The sequence below is a fragment of the Argentina silus genome (assembly GCF_951799395.1).
Source record: "Argentina silus genome assembly, chromosome: 6".
Taxonomy (NCBI): domain Eukaryota; kingdom Metazoa; phylum Chordata; class Actinopteri; order Argentiniformes; family Argentinidae; genus Argentina; species Argentina silus.
The window spans coordinates 17,151,438-17,163,970 of NC_139660.1; the positions used below are offsets into that span (position 1 = coordinate 17,151,438).

The 12,533-nt window shown below is 43.7% G+C and overlaps 1 protein-coding gene across 2 annotated transcripts in view; it reads right to left on the minus strand.

Moving 5' to 3' along the window:
• atf6 (activating transcription factor 6) overlaps positions 1 to 12,163 on the minus strand; it is a 31,261-nt gene extending 19,098 nt beyond the window's left edge. The window contains exons 1-7 of one of the 2 annotated variants that reach the window (XM_083671166.1): positions 11,956 to 12,163; positions 11,300 to 11,361; positions 10,813 to 10,888; positions 9,733 to 9,830; positions 7,547 to 7,667; positions 7,035 to 7,238; positions 5,081 to 5,250 (exon numbers count right to left, since the gene is read on the minus strand). In XM_083671166.1, the coding sequence (XP_083527292.1) occupies positions 5,081 to 5,250; positions 7,035 to 7,238; positions 7,547 to 7,667; positions 9,733 to 9,830; positions 10,813 to 10,888; positions 11,300 to 11,361; positions 11,956 to 12,064 (840 nt within the window). In that variant the 5' untranslated portion in view covers positions 12,065 to 12,163. Of the gene's footprint in view, positions 1 to 5,080; positions 5,251 to 7,034; positions 7,239 to 7,546; positions 7,668 to 9,732; positions 9,831 to 10,812; positions 10,889 to 11,284; positions 11,362 to 11,955 lie in introns of both variants that reach the window. The other variant, XM_083671165.1, reaches the window with a different exon arrangement.
• Between the last annotated feature and the right edge of the window lie 370 nt (positions 12,164 to 12,533).

Below are 12,533 nucleotides of genomic sequence, written 5' to 3' on the forward strand. Positions count from 1 at the left end.
ACAGAGGACCTCAGGATCAAACTTCCTCTGGAAGTATTTAGGCTGACAAACTTAAGGTCACTGGGGTCACGCCAAGCGAGGCGGAACAAGGAATGTGATGTCCTGCTCTCTCCGTGATGTAGGATGTGTTTACAGAGTGTCACTGCATGAACAATGACTTTACATCATATAGACACACACACAAACAGAAAAGATAATGGAGAGCATTTCCTTTTTCCACTATAATGGTAGATTGAGCTATTTTGAATGGACTTTAAATCAAGCTTGATGTAGATTTCCTCTGCACTCACCCCCGCGCAAACTAAACGCTAACTCAAACGCACACACTGCAACCATCTTGACACACCCGAGACAGCTTAAAAACCTTTATTGTCCGTTTAGCCCTCTTGGTCCCACTCTGCCCCCCTTCCCAGCCCCAGCCCCAGCCCCAGCCCCAGCCCCAGCCCCAGCCCCAGCCCCAGCCCCAGCATGTCTGCAGTACTGTAAGCCTATAAGACTCTGGTCCTAATGGCCCTTGTTGGTGATTAAGTTATTTGGATCCTGGGAGCAGAGCTCCCTGTTTGTGTTCCGTCTCCTGAGAAACCTCTCTCCCGGCTTGGATCTGGGAGCTGTGCCACCGCCCGAGCCTGGGAACGCCAAGAGAGAGTGGTTACCAGGACGCAGCAGGGGGGAGGGCTCCGCATCGCCATGGCGATAGGGCGGGGGGGGGGGGTGATTGGTTGAGTGGCAACTCTCGCTGAGACATTCCAACTACCTTTCAGATGAGTGAGAGGCTAAGGACAGCACCATGCAGATACCCTGGTCTGGGCTGGTCCTAGGAGGACAGCTGACCATCCTGCTGGTCACGCCTGTTCCTTCCATTCAGGTTACCACAGAGGTCAAGGGTTAACTCAGGTGGACCTGTTAAACCTTAACATGGGGGGTCTTAACTTTAACAGGTAAGATGAAAACATTTATTTCGTTTACAAGGGGGCGTAAAAAGGTGACTATGGGAAGAGTTTCCAGGCGAAGTGGGTTCAGGTGAAGTGGGTTCAGGTGAAGTGGGTGCTGGTGCACAACAAGCGGAGAGAGATACCTGACCAAGGCAGTTTGTAAGATGTGTTTGTAAACTCTCATGTTAAGTAATTACCTAGCCCTATGTAGTGGAGGTGATTTGGAATCACACTCTCGTGATGAGGTAGTCCATAGACATTTAAACTGAAGTGCCGCCCTCGGACCTTGAGGATGTCCTCTTGACCGAATGGTAGACGTCTGGCCTAATGGTAGACCCGGGTTCGAACCCCGCCCTACCTCCAACTCTCCACACAGAAGTTGCCGTTCTGCCCATATTTAGGATCAGCTTAACCAGCTTCCCAAAAACATAGATCACATTTCCAGCATGGAGATGAAGAAGTGTGTATGGGCAAAGTCTTTCTTCTCCATATCCAATATCCACAGGACCCCTCACACTGAGCCCTGAATCACTGCATGCTCCCCTGGCCTGCTGTCTACCTGGGGTACAGCTTCACTAAGGCTTCACTGTGGTGCCTGGCTGAGGAGATTTACAGCCCAGAACAAATCTCTATGTAAATATGAGCCCATTACTTTGCAGTGACCCAATCTGAAACAGCTTAGTTTCAGCTATCTAAAATCTCCTATCCTGCACAACACCTGGCAGAGATATGCAATTATTACCGAACCAGAAATCAGAGGACGGGCTCATTGTAATGCATGGAATGGAATGAGGAATGGTATCAAGCACACACGTGTTTGATACCATTCCTTATTTAACTCCATACATTACAATGAGCCCGTCCTCCGATTTCCACCTCCACCAGCCTCCCCTGTACCAAGCATTTAATTCCTGGCTTAGACCTACATTACACATACACAAACACATGCACTCACACATATACTGATACAAAGATGACCACACAAGCACCTGCCGAAAGAATGCAATCTTTAACAAGCGTTCTTCACATCTCCTGGCCTAACCCACTCACTCAAACCAGCGTGGCCAAACTACAACGAGCCAGTAAAAAGAGTGCAGCTGCGCTGGACACACACACACACACACACACACACACACACACACACACACACACACACACACACACACACACACACACACACACACACACACACACACACACACACACACACACACACACACACACACACACACACACACACACACACACACACACACACACACACACACACACACACACACACACACACACACACACACACACACACACACACACACACACACTTTCTGTGGGCCAAGATACGTTACGTTATGGAAAGAAAACTGTCCAGGACATCACACCTGCGTTTAGCAGCTGACATAGCAAACTTTCTAGCTGCTTCCAACTTTGCTTTCCTTACTATTCAAAGATCTGCTAAACCTCTCTTTTACAATCCTGTTCACACCGCATAAGATATTGGATGAGTCTGAATACTGGTTCCTTATTTTGAACAACCATCGACCAAAAATCCTGAGATTTTGGAAAATAGTTTTTTAGGGATTTTCTGCTCGAAAAACATTGTCAAATTGTATGTTTTTCTCACAATTAATGTGTCAAACCCCTCCCCTTTAATTGCTTATTGTAAACTTTATTGACACAGTCGGGTTTATAAATGGCCGAGTGGCTTGTTTGTCTTGGCCTCTTGAGCTCGGAATTCTTTGCCGAAGCTCTGGAGGTCTGGCACCAAGGCTGCCTCTCTAGACTCTGTGATGATGCCCGTGGTAATTGAACAAACAGGCTCTCCCACTTCTTCTCAGCCATTTTAAAGGCTGAGTGTTTTCACAGTCAGAGGTCAACAACCATTACAATTCATAAAATAACATCAACAGCCCCCTATGAACTTATTGTTTATCACATCCCATGATTGCCCTTGATTTACAATTCATAAACAACTAAAACTACAACCACTTATGAAATATTGCTGGGTTTCCATGTCCCATGGAAAACAATGCAAAGGTCAACAATAAATGTCGACTGGTTAAAATGGGGCTTTAGTGTTGTGAGTGTGTAGTTAGGGTTAGCTAGGGGTTAAAGGTTAGGTTTACGGTAAGGGTTAGGATTTATGGTAGGGTCGTCCCAAGGATCCCACTTAGCATCTACTGTCAATCTAGTGACATCCTGCTATTGTGACACGCGCATGGTTTAATCATGTGACCTGTCATACAACGGCCTTGTGCTCCAGTGCCACGTAGGAGTGAAAAACACAGCAAACACGTGGAAAGGTCAAAATGAGGAAGTGAGAAAGGCAGAAAAAGAGATGATATATATACAGCTCAATATGGCCATTTTGAAAACCTCAAGGGGTGTCACAAGGCTTGGACACTGAAAGGAATTACTGGTGGTCACTCGTCACAGCCCTTCCCTGGCTCTCTCAATACTATGACCAAGAAACTGTTTTTCATTTACTCCACTTGCCATTTTGGTCAAATCTAAAAACAAACAAAAAGGAAAACAACAAATATACAAATTAGCGCCAGTCTTTTTATGGGAAGACAATAAAGTCTCCCACCTAAAATGGAACCAGCATGCACAAAAGATCTGGGGATTTTATTGAGAAACCACTGGGGAGTATAAACAAAAAACATGCTATAATTGTGTATTCTTGTTTTGCTTATGCCTGGCTTGAGTTTACTGGACAGTCTCTGCCGAAGTTAAATGATACCTTGTTTCAGTGCCACTGAAACCAATGTTGTGTGTGACTTCTCAGTACTGTTATTATGCAGACCTACCAGAACCAGTGAGGTCTTGTGAGGAAGACAAGAAAGTGTATGTAGTGTGGGGGGGGGGGCGGGACGACGACGACACGTATGTCTGTTTGTGTTGATCGGCTGCAGCTGTCCTTACATCACCCTAGCTTAGTGAGATGCACTGAAGAGAAACCACCCCTTTGCTCACATGATATTTTCTCCCAAGTGTTTTACCATGACCTAACATGTATAGTCTTTCCAATCATCTCCCACAGGCACAAACAAAAGACTGAACTCATGAATACCATAGATCTCCATGTTGAATACTGTATCCTCCCATTCTATTAACACAGACTGACAGATCTTTCCAACAGCTTTCTCCCTGAGGCTTTAGGACTTGACCTTTTGTGATGGCTACTCATTCTAGAGAAACCAAAATACTTCCAAGTTAAACAATAATCCCGGTAATTCTGATAACTGTAACAAAATTCTAGGAGAAAAAACAGACTCTATGCACCTACAGTATGCAGGGGTTACTGACTGGTCTCTGACTCACTGTTGTTACGTCGTTCCCATTTTCGCTCAATCTGGAAAAGTCACGTCCAGCATCATAAATAATAGGGGTGGCTATTTTTCTTGTGTCATGATGGGTTTTAGTACTTTGCCCAGGAATTAAACTCAATGGGTTGTGAAATGCTAAATATTAAAAGCCGGGGAAAGGGTTAGATGACAGAATGTTTGTTGGAGAGTGTCCAACGGTAGACATGGTAACGAACCGCTGTACATTACATCAAATTACAACGCATGCATGTACGCACACCAAACACACACACACACACACACACACACACACACACACACACACACACACACACACACACACACACACACACACACAACAACGGCAACACAGGTGCACTAATGTATGCCACGTGCGCACACACGCACAAAGCATATCCTTCTGAAGGTATCTGTAGATGCACATGCCATGGTTTTAGTTAAGGCACCATTTGAGCAAGGCTTTTAAAACAGACCACCTCTCATCTTTGGCAGCTGAAGAATCACAGATCGACACGCTTCAATTGTTGAAAGAAAAATAAATCTGATGCATTATCAAACACAGGTGTGCGTGTGCGTGCACGCACGCACACATGCACGCACGCACACAAAGACACACAGACACACTCTAGGAATATCACTCTTTCTGATCAGGGGGAGTAAACACTGACAAATAACAAAGGGATGGGACATCCTCATTAATACACACTTCCCATCACCTCAGCTTGGATACAGACTAGAACAGACAGGTCACTTCTCACATGACCTCCCCAATGTAATTGGATGATGATGGAATGGACAGTGTAGACGGGACTCAAGTCTTACATCATCATCTGAGCCGGGGCTGCAGAGTGTGAAGGACACCACGGGCGGCACAGCAACAGGGACGGGCCTCTCCTGGGTCAACATTGGCATGGTGACCACGTGGCCGGAGACAGCCTGCGGTGTCTGGATCTGCAGCACCTGGGCTGGCTGGGACAGCACCAGGGGACGCCCTGACAGGAGAGGAGACACAAACCACAGGCTTAGATAATATATATGTATATATATATATATATATATATATATACACACACACACACACACACACACACACACAGAGGCTAGAGTCACCTCTACATACCGCTTATTATATGATTAGTTAGATGGCCAGGCATAACAAACTATAGCCTTGACTTGATAATATCAACAAGCTGTGTGTGTGTGTGTGTGTGTGTGTGTGTGTGTGTGTGTGTCCGCTTCAGGGGAGGCTGGTGGAGGTAGAAATTGGAGGACGGGCTCATTGTAATGCATGGAATGGAATGAGGAATGGTATTACAATGAGCCCGTCCTCCGATGTCTACCTCCACCAGCCTCCACTGGAGTGCGTGTGCGTGCGTCAGTCTCAACATCCATAAGAAAAACAACATTCTGCAGCTCTAACAGCTGGTGGCCTTATCGGTGTGGCTCTTAAAACAGTCCCCCTTCCCAGCTGGTACGGCATAGGTGCACGCGGTTCCTCTTTTCCCCTTCACCCCTTTGGTGACCTGCATTAACCTCTGAGCTTTATTAGAATTCTCTCAGTTTAACCCACAGATGAACCACATTGGGAAACCTGACAGATGTTAACCGTCAATATCTGTACCCTTCCACATTTCTCTTCTCTACCTGCATAACGTTGAGTGAAGTCGGTGAGAAAGAGAGATGTGTGTGTGTGTGTGTGTGTGGGTGGGGGGTATGGTTAAGCTCACTAGTCTTATGGTGGTTTTAAACTAGCCCCAGCCAGTCAAATATCTCCCTGTGCCAGGAACCATCCCTCACACAGACAATGGCACAGCAGCCTCCCCACCCCCCCTCCTTCTCCTCTCTCTCCGCTGCTAAATGACCTGTCAGTGTTAATGACTTTGAGGTGTTAGCCAAAACCGCTAATGGATGTGTGTGGTGTTTATGCTTCCCTCTGCACCCGCTGACTGTCCATTACAAGGCAAAGAATTGAGGAGTAGACAGATTACATCCTTTTAGCTAGTCGAATGGGAAGATACAGCTACATTTTAATGAATAAGATCAGAGAGAGAGAGAGAGAGAGAGAGAGAGAGAGAGAGAGAGTATATTCAAACTCTAAAACTCCCAACTGGTTTTTTACTGTGGTTCAGGTTCACATTCAAGTCCACAGAGGTCAGATATTCCACTGTGTTCAGTCCAGGGCTGTGACATAAGCGTTTACATTGGCCTGGACTCAGCTGAGGTAAAGAACAGATGATCCTGGTATGGTAACCCAGGCAGAACACGCACGCACGCACAGCCCTGAATTTCAGACTTTTCTGAGTGATTTACCACAACCATTGAAACAAAGATGTTGGTTTCAAATGTGTTATGATTAGCCTAACACTTCACTGAGTCAATATCAATAACATAATGTCATATTTGAGGAACTTATTTGCATGTAATTTTGATATACATAAAAAAAAGAGAAAAGCAAGTCTGTGATAAGAGGAGAGCAATGCAAATAGAGATAGGGTGACATCTGCTGGCCAAGACACCCAAATGCAGGCAAATTCATCACTGGAATGAGGAACATCTAAAAAGAACGTAAATCCCAAACTACTACTACTTTTTAAACCTATGCCTTAAATAATTGTGTTGCATAACTGACGTTAGTAATAATACTGAGAGTGGTGTGTCAAAAAGCTGAGTAGTGTGATTGTGGTGTGTTATGTATGTCTGTGCACTGTGGTGTGTTATGTATGTCTGTGGTGTAGTAGACTAGAGTAGACTGACTGAGTGCAGTGTGAGGTCTGACCTATAGGTGGCGCTGGCTGGATGCTGACCGGGACTGGTTTGACCACAGGCAGCACGGTGGTCTGTAGGGGCTGGATGATGATGGTCTTGGCCTGGAGTGGAGCAGCGGCGTGGGCCAGGGGCACAGCTGTGAGGAGCGGTTTGGGCTGGATGGACACCTTGTGGATGAGCTGGATGGGCCTCTTCACAGGCTGGGCCGCTTTAACTGGGAGGTGGGGGAATGGTGTATCAGAATGAATAGATACATGCTTTTACATCGATTGTAATCAACCATTGGAGCGATCCTCCCTGCTGTCTGTTTGCAAGGAACTCTGTTTTGTATCAGGCTATTCTAATACTAACCAAAAACAAATTGACCAATACTGTACATGATAGCATACATTACTCAAGACTACAAATCTGGATGGCAATAGCTACAATATTTAATTGACAGCCTATGTAGGGCACTCTTATGTGGAGAATAACTGGATGAGAGTGAGAGAGATGGAGGAGAGTTGTTATTGAGTGTCTTACCTCGTGTAGCCTGGCTGGTCCTCTTTGGGGCCCTCTTGGCTGGGGGTGCCTCTGAGAAGCCACTGGACTCAGAGCAGACAGAGACAGGAGAGGCCAGGGGCTGTGGTGACAGAGCTTCATCCTGCAGGGGGCAGCAGAGAGGCAGGGGTTACTATGCATTGCTTGATATACACGGATATACGTACGATATATACAGTGCCTTCAGAAGGTATTCAGACCCCTTCACTTTTTCCACATTTGGCTGTGCTATAGACTCAATTTAAAATGTATTAAATTGAAAGAATTTGCCATCAATCCACACACAATACCCCAGAATGACAAAGCGAAAACAGGTTTTTAGAAATTTCAGTAAATGTATTAAAATTGAAATACAGAAATACCTCATGTACATAAGTATTAAGACTCTTTGCTATGACATTCTTAAAATTAGCTAAAATGCAAAAATGTCATCAACAAATCACTCAATAAGTTGAATTGAGTCCATCTTAATGCAAAGATAATAGATCACGTAATTTTGGAAGTAATATATTTGTTTTATAGGGTCCCTGATTTTCAATAGAATCATTTACACACTGTGTGGATCAGGTTGTCATTACAAATGGAGAGGAACAAAACTGCTCAGGAATGCGACCCTGAGGCCTGGGGAGACTTACAAAAATCTTGAATGGTGGAAAGGAAAAAGCACAGTCGATGGGACATCATCATCTCAGTCACTTTACAAAATTGGTCTATAACCAAGTGGCCAAAAAGAATCCCTTAATGGAAAATAATCTCTCATATCCGTAATTGTGTTTGCAACAATGAATTCAAGTGATACAGCCAAGAAAGTGGCTGGAAATGTGTTTATTTGGTTTTACTACAAAGCACATGCAATGCAGCACATGCAATGCAGTTTCCACACCATCTCTCGTGTGAAGAATAGTGGTAGCTGCAAGTTATAGGTATGTTTGTCACTGGCAGGGACGGGAGTTTGTCAGGATCAAGAGAAAATTATGAAAATTTCTGAGTTGGTAGTGACATCCTAATCTACACAGTGCAATTGATTGATTCCTACGCAAATCAGAGACCCTATAAAAACTGTATTTCAATTTTAATACATTTACTGAAATTTAAAAAAAAAAGTGTTTTAAAATTATTTTAATTTAATCCATTTTAAATTGAATCTATAACACAACAAAATGTGCAAAAAGTGAAGGGGTCTGAATACTTTCCGAAGGCACTGTATATTTTATCTACAGTATGGGCCGGTCATCAAGCTACACAAACAACATCTCAGCAGGTCATTACATTGCATCCTGTTATCATTATGACTAATGAGGCAATTTATATTTAGTACAACCAAAATAAGTTATTATCAGTCTACCAACCGCATTCACTTCTGGACAGCACATAGGGTCATTCCTCTTCAATACATGCTATTATTTTGTAGGGTCATTCCTACATACATTCACACTCAATATTGAAGTGTTTCACATAACAACAAATCTTGCCCAATAACCACAGTTGAACAGAAGACTGTTGCCCTTGGTAATATTCAGATGTCTTTGTAATACAGGAACACAGTGATGTCCTTGGACTCCATCATGATCATTAAGGGAGACAGGTACGTGTGAAGGGAGGGGTCAAGAGGAAGATATAACCCTTCTCCCCTTTTTGGCATGCTGTGAAAACAACTGCCTGCTAAATTATGCTAATTTGGGTAGAGTTGTCAGCACCTCATTTTAACGAGGGGGCGGAGCACACCTCAGGCAGAAGGTGAATAATTAGTGTGACAAGGTGCTTAAGACATTCGTTAATAAAGCAGCTCAGGTGTTTGTGTGTGTGTGTCTGTCAGTGGGTTCCGAGCAAAAGAGCAGCTGGCAGAAACAGTAGTGTGTGTGTGTGTGTGTGTGTGTGTGTGTGTGTGTGACGGACACCATCTGGGGGGAAACTATTTATTTCACTGACCAACACGGAAACAGCAGGCAGGCAGGCAGGCATACAAACACACACTCACAAAACACTGCCAGACAAACAAAATAAGCATAACAAACACATGCAAACCCGCAATCAATAACATAGACCCATATTTGGATGAATGCAAAATAACCTACATTCCAGTACCGGACAGAGGGAGGGAGGGAGGAAGAGAGAGAGAGAGAGAGAGAGAGAGAGAGAGAGAGAGAGAGAGAGGTACAATGACTTACTAGCATGGAGTATGGTGACAGGGCTTCCACTGACCCAGGAGAGGGGACAGAGCTCAGAGTGTGGGCAGGAGAGAGAGAATCCACACTCATATCACCATCTGCAGTAACAAGGACATGAATATGACTATGGAGCTCTGTCATATTCACATTACAAATATACAATATACTGATCAACATACTTTATAAAAAGGTACAGTAAAGAGGGTTTTTTTACACATTTTATCTGTTTACACAATGATATTCCTTGACCATACACTGCAGTAATATCCATGGGCAAACACTAAAATGTGTAGGATTTGTTTATCATGTTACCTTGACAACAGTGGTCGTTCTGAAACCACCACAACCTATCGCAAAACAAATACTTCAGGCATTGTTTTCTTATCACAATGTAACAACGCCCCTCAGCTGTGACTTTATTCCCTATAAAGCAGCGGTTCCCAAACTTTTAACAGTCTTTGCCCCCCTGTCGGTTATTTTGTAGCCTAATTGATATTCTATTAACATTATCCCTTACATATTAGACATTGTGATAATATTATTCTGTTGGATAGGGTGCATTTATTTTTTATTTTTTGGTACTGAGACTGCAGTCGGCTATTCAACAGGACTGTTTGGGAAGGTAAATCACAGATGTATTTTGCGTACCCCCTAGATCGATCCACGTACCCCCGGAGGTACGCATACCCCACTTTGACAATAGTGGCTATAAAGCATACCTCTCATGCCTTCTTACTCAATCATACCCTGACACACTTTATATGACATATACAGTCACACATCGGGGGTTGTACAGTATATCATGTTCCCTTCACAGTTCTGTATTACAGCTAACCATTATCATAGCAAAGTCAGCCACGAACAAGACATGTCTAAGTTATCAGTGTCACAGATCAACAATGACACAGATATAACATGACCATTACCTTTCAACGTAGAAATGGGACACGGCCTAGAAACTGAGCTCAATTTCATCTCTCTTTCAGTGCAGCAAAGCTTTGCTCTGATACAAGCTGAACGAGATCCCTGCCCCCACCACCCCAGTTCAAAGGAGGCACGGGCTGTGTTCACTTGTGTTACCTGTGCAGGTGCTGCCTGTGTCTTTGCTCCAAGGGTGCAGGTCAATGTCAAAGTCCAGGTCAGGAACACTGCCGGCCTGGGAAACAGAGCAGACAGTGTTTACATACTGGACCATTATGGGATGTGTAACAGGTCAAAGGACGAGTGAAGTTAAAAAATCAGTTCTGAGTTTATTGCAATGAGCATGATGTGTATTTTTGACATATAACATGAGTACACTATTTGTTTCCTACAGATTTCCAAAATGTATTCCAACTCCAACTAGGGAATCATGTTCTTCAAATTATGACATAATTGTCTTACCACAGGTGGCGTCTTTCAGCGTTACACATTAGGTCATCAAGGTGACGTGGTTGCACATGAATGATGACACCTGTCTTAAGACAATGATAATGACCTCTGCCAGCTGCATAATGGCTGCATGACTGATGGTTCTAAGACTGAGGGCAGTGAAGCCCAGAGCACTACTCACATAGCTAGTGCTTACCAAGGCCTGAAGAAGTTCATCTGCATCTCCCAGGTGACCCAACTCATCGAACAGGCTGATGTCTGTGGAGAGACAAGACCTGTCACCTATGACCTCAGTGACTAAAGCACTTCAATGTCAACCAATACTGACAGTTGATGTTGTCACTTGAAAAGTACAAAGTGAACAAATGTCCTTATAGACAGGGTATTGTTGAATCAAAATAAATGGCTAGAATATGTTTTGTGTGTTTAAGGACTGGAATGACAAGCAAATCAGATACAACTATAATATTTGACCATGTAAACTGGCGTCTGATGCAACCGTCAGACACACACACACACACACACACACACACACACACACACACACACACACACACACACACACGGCCAGTTTGACACATTTCACAAGATTCATCTGAGCAAGACCTACATTTTTATTCAAGTCAAAATAAAGCTTTAGCCAGCCAGCATACATCATCATAGCTAGTAGCTGTGCTAGCAGCTAAAAACAAATGATAGGATAGCGAGCTATCAAACTGAACAGTGCCAAAGGGTTAACACAATCAACCTTTTTGACTTGCCAAACCACAGTATTCAAAGTGGTGGCAAGACAGCTCTTTAGAAGTAATTTCACTGCAATTTCTGTAGTGTTGTTCAGTGACGTTTACTTACCCCACTCGCCATCCTGATCGATTGAGATGAAGCCCGTCTCACTGTTATTATTCATCATAATATGATGCTGTTCGTGATTCTCGAAGTCTAACAACAAATCGTTTGACATCCTTCCTCGAATACATTAGTAACCAATTTAAAAATAAACAAGTTAAGGCTTATTATGTTTGCTCAAAAAGCTAACATCTGTACATCTTGCTGATTCGTATTCAAGGCTAAAAGTACTTCCTGTTTTAGATACACGTCTGGCTTTACCGTAAATCTACGGGTGCCTTAGATGGACATACATTTGCACGTCCTGGTCATGGTTGGAATGCACCACACAGTGGCAGCAAAGCACCAGTTTATATAAGACAAGGCTCCATCAGAGACATTTGATCGAGTGTCCTCTAGTCCAGTGCACTCTTAGAAAAAAAATGTTATTTGCCTTCAACAGGGACAAAAACCGATTTGATCATCAATAGTTTGTGCCAGACTGTATTGGAATAAATAATATGCCTTCGGTTTGTGCCAATGTAATGCTTACATTTCATCATCTATCAAATATCACATTTTCATCAGCAATCAAACAGCATTGG